Raw genomic sequence first — 22,864 nt, 5'->3', positions numbered from 1 at the left:
AGTTCAACATCACTTAGGATTTGTTGCTGCGCGTTTGCGCAGAGTGAAGGAAAGAGGAGACCAGCTGCACAGGAAGGCTGAGAAATGAGATGCAGGTGATCGGTTTGTGTGATCGGCAACAAGAGGCAATGATCGGCGATCACCAATCCTGCACTTTTTCACGGAAATCGGCCGATTATGATCGGTGGCCGATCGATCGGCACACCTCTAGGTTTTACATATAAAAGTCAATAGAAATACTGCATCTTTTAAATTAGCATCAAATTAATATCAGTAAGATTTTAGCTCAATTTTAAGGCATTTTTTTCTGCTAAAATTATGAAAATATTCTTGCAATTAAGCAACAATTCTTGTAGCCTGGCCATAGCTTTCCATTATGCAACTCACTTTTATATTTTATAAAAGTGAAATAAAAGCCACTTTTATAAAATATTTTCTGTCATTTATAGAAAAGAAAGCAAAGAAAAATATTTAGCAAAACCAGACCTCAGATCTGGTATTAAAATAAATTGGAGATTTTTAAGCCATTTCCCTCAGCTGTAATATTTTCATTGAAAAACTTTAATTTACATGCATAAATGCGGGCTTACACTCCTAATTTTACAAAACGGCTAATCCATGCCTAGATGAGTGTGCAGTGATGGAAAAGGACACTGGATTGGTGAGAGCATGCACATCCTTGGGGGACAGTGCTCGCCTCAAACACAGCAAATTTCACACTGAATTAGGCCGACCAGCTGGTACAGAGAGATATTGATTTTCCAGCAAAGTTTAGAGGAAATGTTGCGTCCAGACAAGTGAGAGGAAGAAGGTAAAGAAGCAGAAAGGTCGTAAGACAGACAAAATATGGGGATGTAACCAGATGAACTTTACTACTGCTAGACTCAGCCGTTTTTCTTCTGATAAGGCACAGCAAATAGAAGAGGGGAAAAAAAACGTGCTCCTCTGCTACTCTTTCATACATTTCCAGTCAATCCATGTTCCAATTATATACCTCCACCTTTTTGTCTTCGCTGGTGTGAAAAAGGGGCTTCATTCTCTCTCTACAAGCCAGGGGTTTTGGGACTGGGCATATTACCAGGGCTAAAAGGCTGCGCCAAATGACTCAGAGACACTCGAGGCATCCAGATGCCGTTTAATTCTGCTGATACAGAGCATTCTTAATTTGTGTCTTCTCTCCAAGGAACAGCCACATTCCCAGTGCATTTTGGAAACAATTACAGTAAATCTAATTAATTATGTGACATTTTTTTGTTCGGGGTGAAGCAAAGGAGCAACGGAAACACAGAGAACTTTACATAAACAATCAGTACAAAATAGCCAATTAAGCATTTTTGAGCTAATAAGCTTCTTTTCACAGCACATGAAAATGTGCCACACTTAAGCTAGACGCATAATATTTATGAAAACCTTAATGGTACTGTATATTTAGAAGATTTTAGGCACATGGCTGCACAATGGCATAGCTGCTGGCACTGTTAAGCTGCAGGAAAAAAGACCTGGATTGGAGACAAAGTCTGAAATCTTTCTGCACGGAGTTTGCATGTTCTTCCTGTGCATGTGTGGCTTCTTTCTGGGTACTCCAGTCCAAAAACATGACTGTTGGGTTAATTGGTCTCTCTAAATTCTCCATAGGTGTGAGTATGTGCAGACAGCCAACAGGTGAGCACTTTGAATTGCCTTGTTGCTGAAAATGTGCTATATAAATAAAATTACCTCACCTTACTTGGCCATTTAGCATCTGCAGCAGGGCAAACCATGGCTCCATCAGGTGCAAAAGGAGACTACGCTCCGCCCATATGGATACATTTTTAACTTATGGCTGTAAATTGTGTTTAGCAAATAAGCTGTAAGTTTTGTTATCCATGTTTTTTTTTCCACAAGCGTGAGCTACGGAGAGCGGCAGAGTGAAACAGACTCTTTTTAACGTGAAAAACCATTTATAAATCACATTATGACTCTAACATCCATGACGGGGAGCCGGGGGAGCTCATGCCGCCCTGGATGGTAGCCCATATCAGAAACCTCCACTGGTTACATTGAGTCTCTTACCTTGCCGTTACAGGCCTGCTGAGATAGTTCAGAGGAACACCAAAGATGAGCCGCCAGCTTGCAGGCTTTACAGCGCAGCGCTTGCTTGGAATTTCCTGAATACACGGCAGATGAAAAGCACTTTCCAGTTAAGTCAACACGATAATAAATTGCTGAGCAGCTTGCTAATTGACCTACCTTGGATCATATGTTTGCATCGCTGGCAGCTGGTAGGCCTACGGAAGACATGCTCCTGGAAACAGTGAGTTTTGACCGGTTGCATTGGCTGAGACTTCAGCTGGCTCTTTAAGGTCCGGGACAGCGAAGGGCTGATGGAAGGGGAATGTGACGACAAGGAAGGGTTGGGGCTGACTGATGGGGATAGAGAGGGAGAGCGCTCATAGCCCAGAGGGAATTCAGAGAAGGGAGGAGGAGACGATGGAGGTGGCGGCACTGTGATGATGGCCGAGGCCGGCCGAGAATCGCCGTTGCTCCGTTGGAAGAAGTTATCCACGCTCTTGCTGCGTATGACTGATTTGAGGGACAGGGAGCGCTTCAGCCGCTGCAGCTGGAACACAGAGGGAATGTTTTTGGACTGCTTCGTACAAAAAACAATGGCTCAAATTGAGCAACCATCCAAGTGTTTCAGAGAACGATGATCTGAAAGCTACACATGCTAGAAAATAAGCAAGCACACAGAATCGGAGAAGCCACATGAGCGGTGAGCAGCATTTCAAGATTTCCAGTATTTTGTTTGGCATTTCCCAAATTTTCACTTCTCCATATGTTATATTTTCTGCCAATTTTAAGACCATTTGCAAACAAAAATACAGAAATTGTGTCATGTAATTTAGTCCTTTATGACCTAATTTTCAAATCTCTGCCTGGATAATTTTGCTTATTTTAATTGTACAAAGTTCTTTAAATGTCCTGTGAGTAAATATATTTGCCCATTCATAAATAACTGAAACATTCAATATGTAGCAGATTATTTCTGCAGTTTACCGTCTATTAAAAGAGTGACCATCAGATTAATTTCACTCCCTGCTACGGCAGGAGTGAAATTACCGTAATAACCAGATATTGGCTGGAAAGCGCAACGTCTCTCCTTTCAGAAACTGTTTGAATTTTTTAGATAGTGCAAACATGTGGCGGGATTACGGCTGGATCCGTTTAGGACTTAGAGGAGTCAACCAAATAATAGTGTATTAGAGTTTGGATTCAAAAAAGGGATAAATTAGCCAAACTTAGTGAAAATATTTCATGCTTCTGGATTTAATTTCCCCACAGAGAAACAGGAACCAAACCAAATTTTTACCAAGTAAAAGTTTAAGTCAGAACAGAATTTTTTTTAAAAAGAAACCGCTGGGATCTTTCAGATAGCGTAACCTGTGGAGGGATTACGGTACTGCAAGTCTGGGTGCGTCACCGGCGATAAGTTTGGTCTGGAAGGGTTGAAAACCGGCTGCAGATACCTTACTATGATATTCACAAACCAAAACTGAAAACCAGCGGAGGAAACGACGCTCTCCATCTGATTCCCAGTAAATTCAACAAGCATTTATCAGTGCAAGCCATTTTACTTTAGGTTTTTATTGTTAAAATATTGGCGGGTGTTTAATGTAAAAGCAAGTGCCCAGCTTGAAGGGCTATTCAGGGTTTAAACTCTCTGGACGCTGAACGCTTTGATCAAAATAACTTCTGATCTTTTATTTTTATCTTTCTCCTCCACTTTTCCTTAGACTGCAGATTTACAACCCCTTTTAAACCCTCCTACGTCAATACTTCTTAAAATTTATGTTGAATTAATGCCATTGAGCAACTTCACTGTATGCAGGCAAACGTTTTGTTCGTCTTTGCTGCCATTTGCCTCCATTTCGCTGAACAATTAGAGATTCTGAAATGATGGGAGGGCGGTATATGGAAATAAAGCTGCAGTGGAGTCGTACATTAAGGGGCAAGGCTGACGGATGAGGACAAGGACGTAATGGGTTTCTGACAGTGAAGAGCAGCTCTCCAGTTTGCGATGAACTCATTATCTGGCTGTAGTCACAGCATTAAACCACACAGATCAAGTTATCGTAATGATTTCCAGGTTCATGTGGCGGCTGTGAAGAAATTTAGACAAACATGTCAAGATATTAACAATATTACAACCTTCCTATCATGTTTATTGCACTTTTTAGCCTTTACATCCACCACATTGCCCATCTGCGCTCACTTCACACAAAAAATAATCGATAGTATTGAGCAGGTTTCTCCTCTATAAGCTACAGATTTAAAGAATCCAATTAGATTGAGTGATGAAAAGACCCACTAGGTTCATCTCGTAAATGTCTTCAAGAGAAAGCTGAGTTTATGCTTTCTTTAATGGTCTTTTCTTGGCTCAACTGAAGCTCCATTCAGTAATGAGTGTTCCTCTCTATTAGATCTTTAAGCCGCTTTACTGTGCTGATCTTCTGTCTGGTTTGGAAGGAAAAATGTTGTCTTCCTGCAAGCTAATTTTCTAATTGAGCTGTAAAATCTCTCTAGTTTTTTTTTTGGTAAATGTCGTTTCTTTGTCACAAAACATGACAACGAACAATTAGGTCTGCTGAGAGAAACATCAGGGCTTGTTCGGGTCTAAGGTCTGGAAATGGGGAGTCTACAGACCCCACACACCCTGGACACAAACTGTTAAGACCTTCAGGTCATCGCATTCATCTAAAATGGAACCCTCCTTTTCAGATGAATTAATCAATAAATCAAGTTTATTTGTGCAGCACATTTCTGCAACAAAGTCCAGAAATGTGCATCATGAAAACATAAAACATAATAAACAGGTCATAGTCAACAAATGTGAAAACCAGTAACACACAGCAACACGCATCAGATGCAGCTCTGAGACCAGTTAAAATGATCAGTTTCTCCGATTTTACTCTTTATAGGTATACGAGTAAAATGAACTTTGTTCTTTTATTCTGTGAACTGCTGACAACATGTCTCTGAAACTCCAAGCAAAAATGTTGTATTTGTTTGCAGAAAAAGAGAAATGGTCAAAATAACCTTTCAGACCTCAAATAATGCAAAGAAAACACGTTCATATTAATTTAGATGCAACAATACTAATGTTTTAACTCAGGAAGAGTTCAGGAATCAATAGTTGGTGGAATAACCAGGAGGTTTATAATGAGGTCCAGTGCAGTGGGCTCTTAGTTTTTTCCAGAGCTGCGTGTTGGTCCAAACATCAGATTATTTCTATGTTTAAAACCCAAAAGGTAAGATGTTTCTTTTCTTTGTACATTCACCAATCACATCCACCATCTGGGTGAACTGTATGCCAGTAAAAACTTGATTTCTAGGCATTTCTGTGCTGCTCATTGCCTCAGTTTTTGGGTCTCAGCTGTTTCCTACCAGTAATCACAAACCTCTCTTTCATCCAACAATCACACTCCATTTTATTTATACACCTTGATTTTTACTCAGTTCTCCAGCAAATCTGCCCGTTTCAGCCTAACGTGTTTTCGTGCTCGTCCTATACTCTGATGTTTCATCGCTCTTGCTTGATATTCTGCAGTTTTCAATATGAAAACAATATTTGTTCCATCAAGAAACTAATCTTATGTTTAGTTTCTTGATGGAACTAAACATAAGTTCCATCAAGAACTTTTGCATTTGCAGACCAAATGTCTGCAAATGTCTATATGGTCTGCATATAGACCTCTTTATGTCTATATGCAGACCCAAAAAATGTGAATAAGTCTTTTAAAAGTTTAGGTTTTTTTAAAAAAGCACCAAATACAGTCCTGATTTAGTTGATCATCATCACTGTGCACAGAGAAGAGACATAAGACAATAACAGCTGTCTGCGCTGCAGGGCATCACACTGCAGAGACTCCTCTATCTTTATCATCTCCAAAGCTTTATAGTTAGTTATAATAGATGTGCAGCATTGTGTTGGAGAAGCTGCTGGTTAATTAGTAGTTATTTTAGTCTGCAACCTTCCCTGAAAAACAGTGCAGAACCCAAAAGCTCAACTCATAACTCCATAATATTTACTGATAATACTGTGGCTCTCTCCAACATTTTAGAATCTATTTATGGATCACAGAACCCGACACAGTCCTTGCTGAACTGGTGATAATCTCATCACAGTGCAAACTGTAGAATAAAGGACGTGTAGTAAAACAATTTACTGACTATTTATAAACGGCGCCGCTGATTTCCATACTAAAAGAGAAAAAACATGCACAGATTCTTATATGGCAAACAATTGATGCTGAGTGAAGGGTAAGTAACATCTGTTGCAAAATCATCTGACGCACTGAGGTCCGGGTAAGTGTATCGGTTTTCTCACAATGACCTGAGTTTGAATTACAGGTGACCTCGACGAGCGTCCATCCAGCTGGAGCGCATTTGGTAAACATGAATTCAGTCAATCTTTTTCAGGGAATGCAGGTAATTCTTCTATAGCACTGCTGACTAACACAAATTAAAAAATGTTTTGAACAAGTTCAAAACTATATATTTTTCTTTTAATAAATATAGATTTTTACATTAATAACTTTTAGGTTTTTCAATACTATTTGCCACATGAAATATACAAAACAGAATTCTAACTTTTGATCTTTTTGACATCAAAAGTCAATTCTGAAGAGTAAAGTCAAAATTCCAGAGGAAAAAAAAAAAAGTCAAAATTCCGAAGAAAAAAGTCGAAATTCCGAATAAAGTCAAAATTCCGAAGATTAAAGTCAAAATTCCGAAGATTAAAGTCAAAATTCCGAAGAATAAAGTCAAAATTCCAAAGAATAAAGTCAAAATTGTGAAGATTAAAGTCAAAATTCTGAAGAAAAAAAGTCAAAAATTACGAAGAAAAAGGTAAAAATTACGAAGAAAAAAGTCAAAATTCTGAAGATTAAAGTCAAAATTCCGACAAAATAAAGCACTTTTTATTTTATTGGCCCTAATCTTCTTCCATAGTAACCCCTACAATCCCGTTGATTTTTGTAATTTCAACACAAAATGGGGAAAACCTGAAGGGTTATAAATAGTTCTGCAAGGCATTACAGGCACAACAAAATCCCTGAAAATATGAAGATTCAAAATTCCCCTGTCAGGAATTTTGAAGTCTCAGCCTGTGTTTGGGGGAAAATAAGAAAACACAGCAGGCCATGAATGTGACTGAAGGCAACCAGGTCGCTGTATGCACGGTTACTTTACCATTATATGCAAATGAATGAGCCATTGTGATCGTCAGCGGTTTCTAAGAGCCCCTTCTGCAGTTAAGCCCTTTTAACTGCCGGATTTGGAAATGAAAGCCTCTTTCTCTGCACACTTTGGCAGGCAGCTTGTGGGCTGCTGGAGTCTGCTAAAATGCAAATCACCAAAAAAACAACAGGCAGGCCTTTTAGAGCCACACACAGAGGTGTGAATGTAGCAAGAAGAGAAGGATGAAAGAATGAAAGAACAGCAGCTGCCATTTTGGTATAATAGTAAAGTTGTTTCACCTTCTGGGGAAATAAAAAGGGGGAACAAGGAGCCAGGAAATCATCAAGGCGCACATGATCAAATTATCATCCAATTACTTTGTGCATTAGGTGTTAAATTAGTAAAAGAGTAATTATCAAACAAAACTCTAAAAACGTATTCTACTCACAGACCTTCAAGTCAGCTGAGATTTTATTTTACTTAACTTTTATTTTCTGTTTTACTGCTTTGAGTTCTTAATTGTTTAGATTTGTCATTTTATTTCTGATGTTTTTTTAAATCGCTTCATAAATAAAGTGATGATGATGATGAAAACTCAGATATAAATCAGCAGTCATCCAGCTGCCTGCCATGTTTTTGAGCTAAAACATGTTTATAGTTGACAGGAAATTTTAAAATATCACTTGATAGTTATGCGTTATTGGAAAACTGGAAGATTAATACCTAAATACAAACTATAAGGTCTTAAAAAGGCAATCATTAAAAAAAACTAAAATAAATTAATAATGCTCAGCCTGGTGGGGGCACAAGTAAAGCCTGGTGGCCCGCCAGGCTTATAATACACAGATTTTTGCAGCAACGCAGCAATAGAAAACCTCAAGGTTGTAATTTTGATGTTGTCAAAAGATCCCAGCCAAAGTGTCAAGTAGTAAAATGTAAACCCTAAATTGATGCTACATCTTATCCTCCACCTGGTGGTCATCACATAAACCCAGATATTTTTATTTTTGTCTTACAGAAATCTATTGCTATAACATAAAAACCACAAGAGCACAAGAAAGTGACTTTCTTGTGCTCTTGTGCTTTCTTGTCCACTGCGGTGACTGCTATGCATGAAAGGGATTGTATTTTATTTAGGGGTGCCCGACTAAAATAGCTCTAGTTTTGCTGTATTTTAGAATCGAAGCAGTGACGATATTCTCTGTTTTATGTAATTTCTTGCTGGTGCTTTCAGCCTTTAGACTTATTTTTGCCCAGTCATTTGGGCATGGAAATCAGTCAAAAATTATATGACCGAGTGATGCATCCATCTGCAAACAGAGATATGAAATAAACAAACACAAGAAGGCTGAATCTGTTTTGTCCAGAAATGTCATCAGCACTCATTAAGTTTGCAGATTGGTGCTGGCATGTGTAAGAAACACTCTGAAAGAAGCTGAGATTGTATTCTGCAGGAAGAATGCAGCTAAATAAATGCCAGTGCTGTTGCACAATGCAAATGAAGAAAATCTAATACACACGCAAGGCTCGTTTAATGAGCTGCAAATAACCTGGAATCATAGCAGAAAACTACAAAACGATGAATTTAGCTTAATGTAGTCGGCTGGTGCCCGTTTTATCTTCCATTATTATTCAGAGCATCTCTAAATAGCCTTTATCTTTACAATCAAGCACAATCTAAGGGTCAGGGAGTGAAAAGATCATAATGGAAAATTAACAGTGATGGTGCAGCAGAGGAAAGAAAAGGGATGAGGAAGTGAAGGACAGGTGGAAAAGGTCATCGGACTGCGGAAATGGAAAGAGAAAAGTGATCCATAATCTATGTGTGGGGCATAAAAGTAATACAAAACTGATAAGGAGGTAAATGTGAAATGAAGGTGAGAGGAAGAGCTGGAAAGAAACAGTTTTCATCATTGCAGTCTCATTAAAATGTCTCTGTGTTGGCCAAATATCCAGTGAACTGTGTAGAGGCCCTGGAGACTGCTGCATATCTCCACCTTGCATTATCAGCAGACTCAGCCACTTCAACGACTTTATTAAACTTTATGTAGCGTGCAATCATCATTTCATCCTCACTGAAACAACAGAGGATACATACGACAGTCCAGGAATTGGAGAAAACGTTGGGAAGATGAGGCAAATAACATGCTGCAGCCTGCCGACTATTAGACAATTCCCAAATTCATGGTTATTTGATTGTTCTGGATAAAAACAGAGGTGTAAAAGCATCAAACATGCCATTTATCTAAAAGGACCTCTTTGCCTTGCAGCTACACATCACCTTCCTGAAAGAATAGCCTATGGTTTTTAGGAGGTGGTGCTTGGAGAACAAAGAGGAGAGTTATAGCCTCTGCAAGTCTGTTGGCCCAGCAAAAGTACTAAGAGAGAAATGACAGGGTTAGCAAAGTGTTTCATAGTTTAAATCTTAATTGTGAGTGCTGTTAATGTAGACGAATGTCATAGGATGACTGAGGGAACTTTTTAACCCTTTATGACCCAAGTTTCAAATCTCCGGCTGGATATTTTTGCTTATTTATTTATTTTTTTTACTTTATTTTTATTTGTTTTTATATAACACATACACTTATAACATGAGGGCTAGGACAGGTAGCAGCCAGTCATACTGATGACCATCACGATGCAGACATTTCACAGTATAAAATTACACAGAATAAATACAAAAGAGAGCTCCCAGGTGTCTGTCTGAGTGATGTAGAATCACAACCATCAACTGTTACACACTTTTGGTTATAAAATAATTCAATTTTTCCCAAAGTCTCTCTCCTTTCTCCTTCTGGAGACGTATTGTAAATGTCAACATTTCCATATTGTACATATGATATTCACAAGAAGCTTCAGAGTAGGAGGTCTAGGCTGGAGCCAGCATTTAGTAATCGCCTTCTTGCTTGCAATCAGAAATATCTTCAAAATGTATGTGTCCTTATTATCTAGTCCTTCAGGGGGTATTTCAAGGTACATAGGAGAAAATGAGAGGGCTAAAGATATACCCAGAATTTCATAGATTACTCGATTAACATCCTTCCAGAATGCTTTCAACTGTGGACAGTCCCAAAAGATATGAAAACAGTCTGCAGAAGCCACCCCACACTCCCTCCAGCAAGAGGACTGAGAATCACCCAACTTCGATTTCTGCTTTGGAGTAATAAAAAATCTGATTAGATTCTTCCAACCGAAATCGCGCCATGTTAAAGAATTTGTGGTGGACAGAGTGTTCCTCCAAATCCGCAGCCAGACCTCCGGTAAAATTATTACATTTGCTTCCTTTTATTTTTGCTTATTTTAATTGTACTCAGTTCTGTAAATGTCCTGTGAGTAAATATACATTTGCCCATTTATCCATAACAACTGGAACTTTCAAGATCTGGCAAGTTATTCTTGCAATTTACCGTCTATTCAAAGAGCGTCCCTCAGATTAATTTCTGAGGGACAGTGAAATTACCGCAATAACCCGAAACCGTTGGAAATGTTCAGATTGTGCAAAGTTTGGTGGAATTACGGTACTGCAGATTTAGCTGGATGGTCACAGATGCATTTGGCCTGGAAGGGTTAAACCATTAGAGTGCAGTTTATTCATCCCAACCTCATCAAACCTGCAAGTGCCACTAAAACACAATACTAGAGCAGATTGACTATGCAGACGATTCATGTTTAGATCAAACTACTATGAGGTGAATTATAAGTTCTAGAGTAGGCAGGGCATTTATTGCATTATCATTTATTGTGACAGATTTCTTATGAGAATTTTGATTTAGCATAGTTACAATAGATTTCAATTAACGCTGAACTGTGTGTATTTTTACCATTTTCTGTTAACCTTTCCAGACTGAAAGGAGGGCAAACGATAGTTAAATTTGCAGTACCGTAATCCCGCCACACGTTGTGCTATCTGAAAAATTCCAACGGTTTCTGAAAGGGGAGATGTTGCGCTTTCCAGCTAATATCGAGTTATTACGGTAATTTCACTCCCAAAGTAGCAGGAAGTGAAATTAATCTGAGGGACGCTCTTTTAATAGATGGCAAATTACAAAAACAACTGCTAAATATTGAAATCTCCAGTTGTTATGGATAAATGGGCAAATATATTTACTCACAGGACATTTAAGGAACTGCGTACAATTAAAATAAGCAAGAATATCCAGATGGAGATTTGAAACTTAGATCATAAAGAGTTAAGATAAATACTAATAAAGTTCAAAATATGATTAAATGTAGCTACTCTGAGCAGTTTTGAGATACAAATCACACTACTTTGTGATAAATAAAGATTATTATAAACAGGAATATTTGTAAGAGCAGCGTATTTTGTGCTCTCCCAGGCAGTCACAACCATAAAATTACCTAAAGAAAAAGTAATCGTCACTTTTTTACCACTAAATATTGCGATAAAGCTTTAAGTTCACATTCCCCAGAGCTATTTTAGAGATTCTTGAAGAATGAGATAAAGAGAGAGATTGCATTTCTGCTCATCTTCTCAAATATTAATACAATCCTGAGTGCAAGGTATTTGAATGACATGTGCTCCAAGTGATTATAGAGGAATAATAATATTTTTGGAGTCGTCACCTTGCCTGTAGGTGGAGGAGGTGGAATAACTATTCACTCTGTGTCACTGCCTCTATTAGAAGCACTCTAGAAAGCTGGTGGGCCCACTTAGCACTGTAATAAATACTCCAAGGGAGAACAGAGAGGGATCGAAGGGAGACATGAAGGAGAGCTGCTGCTGACGGGCTGAGACAGATGGATGCAAAAGACAGATATCTGAAGGTTGAGGTTGTTGGGAAATTATTAAAATAGCAGAGGTATCGAAAGAAATAAAGAGAGATGTAAAAGAACCTCTTGTGGCATATGTTTAGTAAATTCCTCTTCATTCCTCTGCAGGATGTTTAAGGGAACGGGCTGCCAGCAGGGGCTTGACAAACATCTAAACTACATGGTCGATGTAGCTTGGAGATCCATTTTGTCTTGACAACCACTTGGGTGAATTATGATCAAGCCCCTAGCAGGACACTGCAAACATCTGCTAGCTGATTGGCCCATAAATTCAGGTGCCACCTCGCTGCCCACCATTCATTATCGTATCTGTAGACAAACAGAGACAACAACGAGAAATCTGCTCTGCTGGGCTTAATCTGGGCCCCCGTGGAGACGAAAAACAAAATCTATCAGAAACTAATAATCTCTGGCAATTAAGGCTGCTTGTTAAAATGAAAGAAAAATTTATAGGGTGGTCAAATAATGAGGAGGAACAAGTTTAAGATTTATATGAAGGTAATGAAGATAATAAGCGGAATAAAGCCTTAAATTGCTACAAGATTAGGATTAAATCCTAATTTGTAGATTAACAACAAGTAGGAGGTAGCTACAGTATTTACTTTCTTACAATTTGTCAAAGTAAAATCACAAATTTTATCTATCCAATTAGCTAACTAACTAGCTAGCTGTGGAAAAAATTAACAGACCACTGCAAAATGATCAATTTATATGATTTTGTACATTTTTTATTTATACGTTTGAGTAAAACGAACACTGTTCTTTTATTCTATGAACTACTGACAACATGCGTCCGAAATTCCAAGCAAAAACTTTGCATATATTTGGTCAAAATAATAGAAAACAAGTTCATATTCATTTAGAAACAACAATACTAATGTTTTAACTCAGGAAGAGTTCAGAAATCAATAGTTGGTGGGATAACCAGGAGGTTTATAATGAGGTTCAGTGCAGTGGACTCATTATATATCATACCATTCATTTGTATTGAACCCCCTAAACTCTGACAACCCTAAATAAATTGAGCAAAGTTAAAAGTTTCCCATTTACTAAACATTTGTGTTCAATATAATCTCAGTATAACTACAGGTTTATTGGATAGATGTTATATTAGTGAACAAAGAGCATCACCAGAACCTCGATTGTTCAAAACATTGTTAGGGTATAAAATAATATCTTTTATTCATTTAAAAATACAGAGAGGGAAGAATCTGACAATAACATAACCACACAATAATGAATGCAGTTATTAAATCCTGACTATAATTTGTGGATATTTATTCAGAGTAATAAGATCATGCCAAGAAATAAAACAAAACAAAGAGTGACTATGTGAGAAAGCATTTCGTACCAGTGTTGGGTAGGCTGGGAGATCGGTGATGCTGTGGGCCCGTTTCTCTACGAAACTTATTAGATAGAGAGCGTGAAATACACGATTAAAAAAATAGTGTACTGACAGCAAAGTAAAAATGATTAATTACTGAGGAGAATAATGATCCAAAATGGTTCTCCAGGCAGGGCTGCACAGTGGCGCAGTTGGTAGAGCTGTTGCCTTGCAGCAAGAAGGTTCTGGGTTCGATTCCTGGCCCCGGTCTTTCTGCATGGAGTTTGCATGTTCTCCCTGTGCATGGTGGGTTTTCTCCGGGTACAGTCATGTTTTCCTCCCACAGTCCAAATACATGACTGTCAGGTTAATTGGCCTCTCCAAATTGCCCCTAGGTGTGTGTGTGTGCATGGTTGTGTGTCCTGTGTGTCTCTGTGTTGCCCTGCGACAGACTGGCGACCTGTGTGTCTCTGTGTTGCCCTGCGACAGACTGGCGACCTGTCCAGGGTGACCCCGCCTCTCACCCAGAACGCTAGCTGGAAATGGGCACCAGCAACCCTCCCAACCCTACTGAGGGACAAGGGTGTAAAGAAAATGTATGGATGGATGGATGGATGGATGGATGGTTCTCCAGGCATAAAAATCTTTTTTTGTTTTTCATAGTCGCCCCCCAGCAATAAATACAATAGAAAACCACAAGATGAATGCAGGGTATGACAAATGTGCAAAAATCTCCCACAAACTATGCCACAGCCTTGTCAGATGTAAAAAAATAAGTTGTACAAAGTGTCACAACAATTGTGAATTTTTCAAAATTCAAATTTTGACTGCAAAATTTTAAATATATGCCAAAAGTTTGAGTAAACAAATACCACTGTATGGCATTACTAACAAGTCCATTAATCTTTCAAAGTCAATGTGAAAAAACACATTTTATTTTAAATAAAGCAACAGCAGAACCATGTCACCTAGAAGCAGTTCTCTTGTGCATCAGTCAGAAATAAGTTTTGTTTTTTAATTTGAGATCTACAAGAAAATGAAAGCTTTCGTTAAATACGAATATGTCAGCGAAAACATGCACACCTTTGTGTAATCTCTGCTCTCTAACTTTGAGGTCAGGCAAGGTGGGAGAATTACAGAGGCTTAGAGTCGTTATGCAAGACCTGGAGCCTCTACAGAATTAGCTTCGTAAGGCAGAAAACGCTCAGTCACTCATTTCTAAAATTACCTTTATTTCAATTTATAGACAGACCTCACCTTGTTACCAAACACAAAAACCTACTCACAAAAAACTGTATTCTTTAAAAAAATAAATAAGTAAAAATCCAGACACTAGTTTGAATAATTAATCGTTGTTTTTTTCTGTTTTACAGTTGGCGTTTGTCGAACAGGTGTGCCGTTACCTTTGATTCCGGCTGACCGGACACGGTGGTACCCTGCCGGTTTAGGTCCCGGTTCTGAGGTTCGCTTTCTTTTTCGCTGATTTCCGTCATCTCGAATCGGTAAAAATGCTCCTCCAGCAGCAAAAACCGAAGTCCGTGGAGACAGAGGAACGAGAAAACTATTCATACAGAGAGCTCTTAAAATATATGGCGTGGAAAAGAAGAGGAGACGTTACAGACTCTAAACGCTAATCTACCAAAAAACAAACAAAAAAACCCCCCAACAGTCAAATCCTTTAAAAGCGACCTGCTTCCTTTCAGGTTTAAAGCTCTGAACGGGTGGAAATTAAGCCAATAAAATGCCGGATTAAAACCAGAATATCCGATAAGACTCGCTGCTCGTCCTCCGCCGCCTCACGCCTTGTCTCGTGCCCCGGACAGTATTTCTCCTCGCGCGCACGCACGCACGCGCTCCTTACAACAACTTTAATCTCGTCGATAGAAAGTGCTCCGCGCGCTCTGATTGGTTCAACTTGACAGACAAAGGGGGGGGGGGGGCACAGAAGCCACTGTGATTGGCTGTGAGGTGATGACGCTTAGATGTGATGGATCTTTTAAACCTGAGCCAGAATATATCGCATTTCAAGGAAAGATTTATCTATATTGCACGTTTCATCTTATCTGACCAAACTGCTATAAAAATGTAAACATAATAACTAAACAGCAGAAAATTTGGATTACAATTAAACAGTAATGAGAAATTATTTTAAACATAACAGAATAAATAACAGAATACGCAATACTGACAAGATGATATTGACAAATATCAATATTGTCATTGAAAACTGACTAAATGTCAAATTATTTTACTCTAAATGACTTTACAAATATGTTTCTGTTCTTATTTTGGTGTTTCAATTAGCCTATACATTAAATCAAGAACTCTACTAAAACAATGTATACCTGGAGGTATTATTATTAGTACACTTGTAGCCAGATTTTGCTAAGATATTTAATTTGTGAATTTGTTAAGTTGATCTTTTTTAAGGACAGTTTACAAAAAGTAATCTTATTTCTTCTTCTAATAAAAGTAATATTTACTCTGCCTCTTTGAAAGTGTAGGCAGCCATCTTGGATTTTTGAATAAAACTGGGACTTGCCACCTGGAATAGTAACTGAACCCTCCACCAAAAGGTATAAAACAAAGAAATGGTTAATAGAGCAGATTTTTTTTTTAATAGAGCAGGAAGGTTAGTGCCTGATTAAAAAGGAAGAGATCTCAAAACTCAGTGGCACTTGACACCAGCGATAAACAATTAATTTTATGTAATTTTATGGTCGTTCCCACCATCATCAGTCACTCCATCCAAACCTTTGCTGCCCAGTTAGTAGCACAGAAAGCAAAAGCATAACAAGGTTCTGAAAAATGGTTTGCAGTCAATGACTGTAACTTTTATTTTTCACAATTTCCACTACTGTTTCAAAAACATAAGATGAAATAAATGTCAACTCACTTGTTTGACAGTTCTGACATTTAGCAATACTTTAGCTTCACTAGCCATATGAATAAAATGCATATATCTTAGTGTCTCAGAAAGGCTATAATGTAACAATGCATGTCTTTTTTTCTGTTTTTGTGCTTCAACAAGATTTGAAATGCAGCACAAAGTACACCTTAAAAATATACCTTACTAAACATAAATAGACATCTTCTGTTCACATTGCCTCACATCAGCACATTAGACCAACATAAGGGAGCTAATATGTGCTGACTGACTCAACTATAGCACAGTTGTATTTTTCATGTCAGATATACTGAATCAAGCTTGAAATGAAATAAAATAAACACTGACATAACAAAACGTGAGAATACAAAAGCTTTTTCTAATTAACGAGCAAGAATTACTTCTCTTAACTGCAATTGATCCTTTGCACGTGACGTCACTCTATTGGAAACTGCGCCATGACTGACGTCAAAACAACCTGTGCGCTCCTGCAAAGCCTGTCAACAAACGCACATGTGGTGGCCTAATATCGCCTTTTATTAAGTTGATTTTCTAGTAAAAATGGCCAAAAGAGTGCTGCGCGGTTTGCCGCAGAGAAAGACAAGGGTTATTTTATTTTGTAACTTTCAATCAGGAAAGATACGGCAGCGATGGGTAGCAACCGTCAACAATCATTACTGTCAGCCCTCAGGTGTAGTCGCAGATTTGCAGCGAACAAATATTAGAATACGAAATATCGCATTATGGAGAAGGTAGCGTTTAACCATTGGTAACCATGGAGACAGTGCCCCACCATCATGTAGCCTAGCATGTACGAAAAAAAAAAAAAAAGTTAGCATCTCCTCTTTTGTACGTTTTTAATGCTGCTCCGGTATAAGGGGAAACGCTGTTTATGACTTTGTGATATAAAGTATGTGGTGTGAATTCACACCACATAATTAACTCGGTAATTTGATCAACACATCGAGAGGGAGGAGGTACGGGTCGGTTTGTAAGCTAGCTGGTTCCAACTTTTCTAAATACCGCCGTCTCCCTGCCAGCATGCCCAGGTGGGCCCCATATGGGGAAAAGGAGGGCAGACCAGATGGGTCCCATATGGATTTGACCGCGGATTCCACGGTGGCCCCACATGGGTTTGCCTATATAGGACCAGAGCCCACATGGGCCCTACATGGTGGTGGGCCCACATGGGTTTGCCCATTTAGGGCCCATGTAGGGCCCTACATGGGCAAACCCAATGTGGGGCCACCGTGGAACCCGCAGACAAACCCATATGGGACCCATATATCAACCCTCCTTTTCCCCACATGGGGCCCACCTAGGCACAACCAGGTGTGTAACGTTCACAGACAGATTAGCTCGACTCGAGGAAGCATAGAAGCCATGAATAGACTGGCAAAAACAACTTCAGTTGCTCTGTTCAATACTTCCGACGTTCATCATATATAAATATTATATATATATATTAATGGCTACTTAAAGCAAACAGAAAAACACTTTTATTAAGGCCCCCTTGCTTGTGTTAGAACTAAACACGGAAAATGGAGAACATATAGGTTAAACATTACAAGCATGTGTAGGTGAGTGCGCAGTCCATGGAGAGCATGGGGACCCCAGCATGGGTGGCTGATTCAGCACTAAGGAGAGCTCCTCCCGCCTGCCTCTGCAAGTGTCTCACTAATTATCTGGCTTCATGTGAGCTGCCTCTTTTCTTCCTCACCCAGTTCTTCCTTGAACGCATTTCTCATGACTGAACCTCACGGCGTTTGTTGCTTTAAAAACATGTATTCAGAATAGGTATATTTTTGCAGATGTGCAGGTATTACTGTTATGAAAAATGCGCACATAGAGTGAAAGAAGCAGCAGTTTATTTGCTTTTCTTGTGGGTGTATCTGAATTGGACAGAGAAACATGTCCCAGTTATTTTTATGGGAGTTCGTCTGAGCCCACCTTTGAGAAACTCGACAGCCCCTGTTCTTTTTCCATCAACAAAATAATGTTTTGTTGTAGTGAAGCCGGTAATTATGGAAATTAAGCCTTAATTATTCTATTTTAAAAAAAAAAAGCTAGTGAGGTTTACTTCTTAGTCTCATAGTCGATGTAGTATGATCTAATATATGCTATAATGCTGCAAACACACCTATTTTGGAGAAAAGTATTTTGATTTAGGTTTTGAACACAGCATTTCTAATAGCACCATTGACTGAAAATTCATGCCAGATGTTTGTAACAACCGAAGCAATCTACAAACAAATAAAAGAAAATTAGTCTACAAATGGGGCTGCACAGTGGCGCAGTTGGTAGAGCTGTTGCCTTGCAGCAAGAAGGTTTTGGGTTCGATTCCCAGCCCCGGTCTTTCTGCATGGAGTTTGCATGTTCTCCCTGTGCATGGTGGGTTTTCTCCAGGTACTCCGGGTTCCTCCCACAGTCCAAAAACATGACTGTCAGGTTAATTGGTCTGTCTAAATTGCCCCTAGGTGTGAGTGTGTGTGTGCATGGTTGGTGTCTCTGTGTTGCCCTGCGACAGACGACCTGTCCAGGGTGACCCCGCCTCTCACCCGGAATGTTAGCTGGAGAGGCACCAGCAACCCACCCAACCCCACTAAGGGACAAGGGTGTTAGAAAATGGATGGATGGTCTACAAATGAAGTTATGGGTAAAAACAAAGAATGAATCAGAAGATAAGTACTAAGAACACATAAACATGACATGTAAAATGACAAAATTAGGAACTGGAGCCATATTGCGGTAATGGAAAGAACACAATTTCTCCCTCATTTCTGACAGAAGAGTTAAGAGAAAAAGAGTTGTCCAAGCCCCAAGGGGCACTCACACTCACACTCACACTCACACAGAGAAAGAACTGCAAATAGCTGATGCAGCTTTTCAAATAAAAGCTTTAACTAATGCACTCAACTGCACTGGACTATATGTGAACTTTCTGCACAAGACTCCACTGCTAAAGAAAAAAAAATCTGTTTCATCTTGTTAAATATTTACCAAAGAAAAACTGGAAAAGCCCACAAAATAATGGAAGGACACAGTCTGGTCAGAGGAGATAAAGACTTCCGTTTTTGGATGCCACTTTCAAAACATCCTGGAAAAAGTTAAGTTTGCACCTGGAAAAATAATGATGTGTGTTGTCATACAAGCTTTTGAGACAGGCAGACTCCAAATAATCAAAACTGATAGTAATATCTGAAGATGTTTAACAGTAATCCCAAACAAACAGCCAACAACATTCCTATTTGATTTCAGAGAAGGAAATTAAAACTACTAGAATAGTCAATACAGTCACTGAACATCTGAAAAACAACTGAAAGAACTGATGACGCAAAACTCTTGAAGATTTAAAGACGGTTTGTGTGAAAGAATGAGTCAAAATCACACCTGAGAAATGAATTCTAGTCGTTTTTCCCACAAAGGAAATGTTTTAAAATCTCTTGAAAGTGTATTTACAATTTGTTCTTCTAACTACGTTTTCTTTTTTTTACTTATTTACTTAGATTGTGCAGATTACTTGAATTGTTGTTTAAGTATTTTAAGTACTTTATTTAAGTATTTTAAGTTTAAGGTGTTTAAGTATTGACACCAACATCTGGTGTAAATTTTATATCAATGGCTCCACTAGAAACATTAAAACTAAGACAAATAATTACATATTAATTTCTCAATTCTATACTCATCAGCACACACGCATTATGTGTGGAAGCTATAGTATTTGTTGAAAAATGCACACGTAGTGGGATTTGGGTTTCTTCTGTGGGATCCTTGAAGTGTCAAAATCTATAATTTAGTTAGTTTGTAATGATCGCTTCAGTTAGTCAGTTAATCATGGACGTTTTTTGCTCTCATGCTATGCCAAGAGCTCCTGCTGGTTTCCATTTTTGCAGCATCATCTGTTATCGAGTGCTTAGAAGAAGGACTGTTTCGCTCTAGTTGCACCACATTACACTTCATCTACTTTCTCTTTATGCTGCAAAAACACAATATACCCACAGGAAGAACTTCCACATGGGGCGATTCTTAAAATGCATAAATCTCTAGGAAATTTTAATATAGCCATTATTGATATTGGCCTTAGAAAAACAATATTAAAGGCAAAATATCCTATTTTAGAGCCAACAAACCCTCAAAAACCTGAAAACACAAATCAAAATTTTATAACACATTTTTAAATCATATAAACATCACGTTGGTTTTCCTAATGTAACATTATTAGCTATCAACTCCCAACATAAACTATAACTATTCAATATAATCATGATCCCTTTTAAAGCGACTTTGTCAGAAACATCAATATTAAAATACTTATAACAAAAATATGTAGAAAAAATGTCATTAGTTAAACATTTAGTATTTAAATTAAACCAAGTTTTTGGCTTGAAAACACAAAATCTCATTGTTACTTGAAATGCTTTTTTTTCTGTCAAATTTTAAAAGTAAGAATTGTTTAACTTAAACTTGTAATATTGAATTATTTCACTAATATGTAACTCATACAAGAAAAACAAGAAAGCAATTCCAGCTTTTACAATACTCCACAATGAGCGAATGTTTGTTATATTGATTAATTAATTTAATTAGGTAACCAGAGTTTCCCACAGTGTATTATAAGCCTGGCGGACCACCAGGCTTTACTTGTCCCCACCAGGCTTAGCCTTGTTTTTTATTTTATTATTTTTTTAAGGTATACTTTTTATTTAAGACTTTATAGTTGGTGTTCCAGTCTTCCAATAATGCGTAACTATCAAGTGCTAATTTAAAATTTCCTGTCAACTTGAAAACATTTGAACTCAGAAACATGGCGGCCGGCTGGATGACTGCCCTAGCACCTTTCTAAGCACCTCCAGGCTTAGAAAGTTTTCTGGGGGAAAGCCGAGTTACATTACCATTTTCCTTGCTTATTAATAATATGATTACATTTCCCATCCATCCATCCATTTTCCTGCACCCTTGTCCCTTAATGGGGTCGGGAGGGTTGCTGGTTCCCACCTCCAGCTAACGTTCCAGGCGAGAGGCGGGGTCACCCTGGACAGGTCGCCAGTCTGTCACAGGGCAACACAGAGACACACAACCATGCACACTCACACCTAGGGAGAATTTGGAGAGACCGATTAACCTGACAGTCATGTTTTTGGACTGTGGGAGGAAACCAGAGTACCTGGAGAAAACCCACCATGCACAGGGAGAACATGCAAACTCCATGCAGAAAGACCGGGGCCGGGGATCGAACCCAGAACCTTCTTGCTGCAAGGCAACAGCTCTACCAACTGCGCCACTGTGCAGCCCGATTACATTTCCCATGTTTTCTAAATAAATAACAGAGAAAATAATTTATTCACCAGGTGAATACGCTGCACCCCCTGCAAAGCCTTGAAGGATGAACACACAGAGAGCAGGTTTTCTAATTTAATGTCCATGTGATTGCAGTAATAAATGGAAGTTGGTTGTATTGGACTGCTTCTGCTTATCAAATTAAAAATGAAACACGAAGCCTCCGGTGGCCTCAGAGGAAGCAGCATTGAGTCGGCAAGGGGACAGAGGCTGAAGTAAAGTTGGAAACCAGTTAAACCTGCAGGCTCATCTTTCTTTTGCTCTGGCAGAGAGGGACTGGACCCCCTCCCATCCAAACAGATGTCCACTCCAGCATCGGCCAATCAAAACCGTTTATGCAATTTCCCGTGTTGGCTGCTGACTTATTTATAATAGCCTTTTAATCTGCTATCATTTATCCGCTAAAGGAAATAAACAATAAATCTCCATTTGAAATATGAGCAAAGCGTAATAGTTTGCTCAGATTTTGAAGCACTGGAACGGCAACAAGCAACATGTTTTCTCTCTTGATTGCTACAGATACGAAAATGTAAGACAGGAAACAGATATTTGTTTAATTATTGGCAATAAATTCATCTATCAATAGTATTTTAAGTTAGAGCTAAAAAAGCTATAAAAAACCCCCCCAAAGATAAACTTTACTGTTCTTAGTTAGTCAGAATATTTTGAATATAAATCCAAGTCTTCTTGATTCATGAATAAGTCTGTCTTATCTTTACCGCTCTTAAATGTGGGAAAGACAAGAGAACATGCTTTTCAAGTAAGGAAGATGTATGCTAATCCTCATGAGGTGGGAAACGGCAACAGGAACTTGCCTAATGTTGCTCATATCTGCCGTCGGAGCAATAATCAGAAAGCTTAAAACATCAAGGCTGTATGACGATTCAAGTTTATGTTTGCCACCATGAATGGTGCAAAAGATGCAAGACATTCTGCTAAGCTCACTGAGCTGCACCATAAAGCGGAAAAACACCAAATCTCACTATTTGCCATCTACATGCTGAAGTAAATCTTCACCACATAATTCCAATACATTTCTGAAGGGTATTTTTGGCATTTTGCTGGACTGGGACTAACGGATCATTCGGTGTAAACATCGGGAGGCTTCGGAGACTCAAAACAGATGTTCTGTCTCAGGACATCAATTTCCTGAGCCAAATGCAGATCCCTCCTGACGCTACTTAGGCCAGAGAAAAGAAAATCGGTCAAATAGAGGAGAAGTGAGGAGAGTAAGAGATGAGCAGGGTAGAGGTGCGGAGTGATGAAGGAGGAAGGGATGGACATCAGAGGATAAATGGAGGGCGGGG

The 22,864-nt window shown here is 38.7% G+C and overlaps 1 protein-coding gene across 2 annotated transcripts in view; it reads right to left on the bottom strand.

The window, feature by feature from the left end:
- The window catches only part of LOC103481250 (SH3 and cysteine-rich domain-containing protein 2-like), a 28,691-nt gene extending 13,489 nt beyond the window's left edge, over positions 1-15,202 (bottom strand). Inside the window, exons 1-3 of one of the 2 annotated variants that reach the window (XR_536257.3) lie at positions 14,737-15,202; positions 2,230-2,599; positions 2,053-2,147 (exon numbers count right to left, since the gene is read on the bottom strand). Coding sequence is in view for 1 of the 2 variants with exons in the window: in XM_008436621.3 (XP_008434843.1) it covers positions 2,053-2,147; positions 2,230-2,599; positions 14,737-14,826 (555 nt within the window). In the remaining variant the exon portion in view is untranslated. The remainder of the gene's footprint in view (positions 1-2,052; positions 2,148-2,229; positions 2,600-14,736) is intronic. The other variant, XM_008436621.3, reaches the window with a different exon arrangement.
- Positions 15,203-22,864: the final 7,662 nt, after the last annotated feature.

The sequence above is a fragment of the Poecilia reticulata genome, chromosome 19, assembly GCF_904066995.2.
Source record: "Poecilia reticulata chromosome 19, P_reticulata-male-v2, whole genome shotgun sequence".
In the NCBI taxonomy this organism is placed as follows: Eukaryota; Metazoa; Chordata; class Actinopteri; order Cyprinodontiformes; family Poeciliidae; genus Poecilia; species Poecilia reticulata.
The sequence above is the reverse complement of the archived record's forward strand: the minus strand, read 5'-3'. Positions and strand labels throughout refer to the sequence as shown.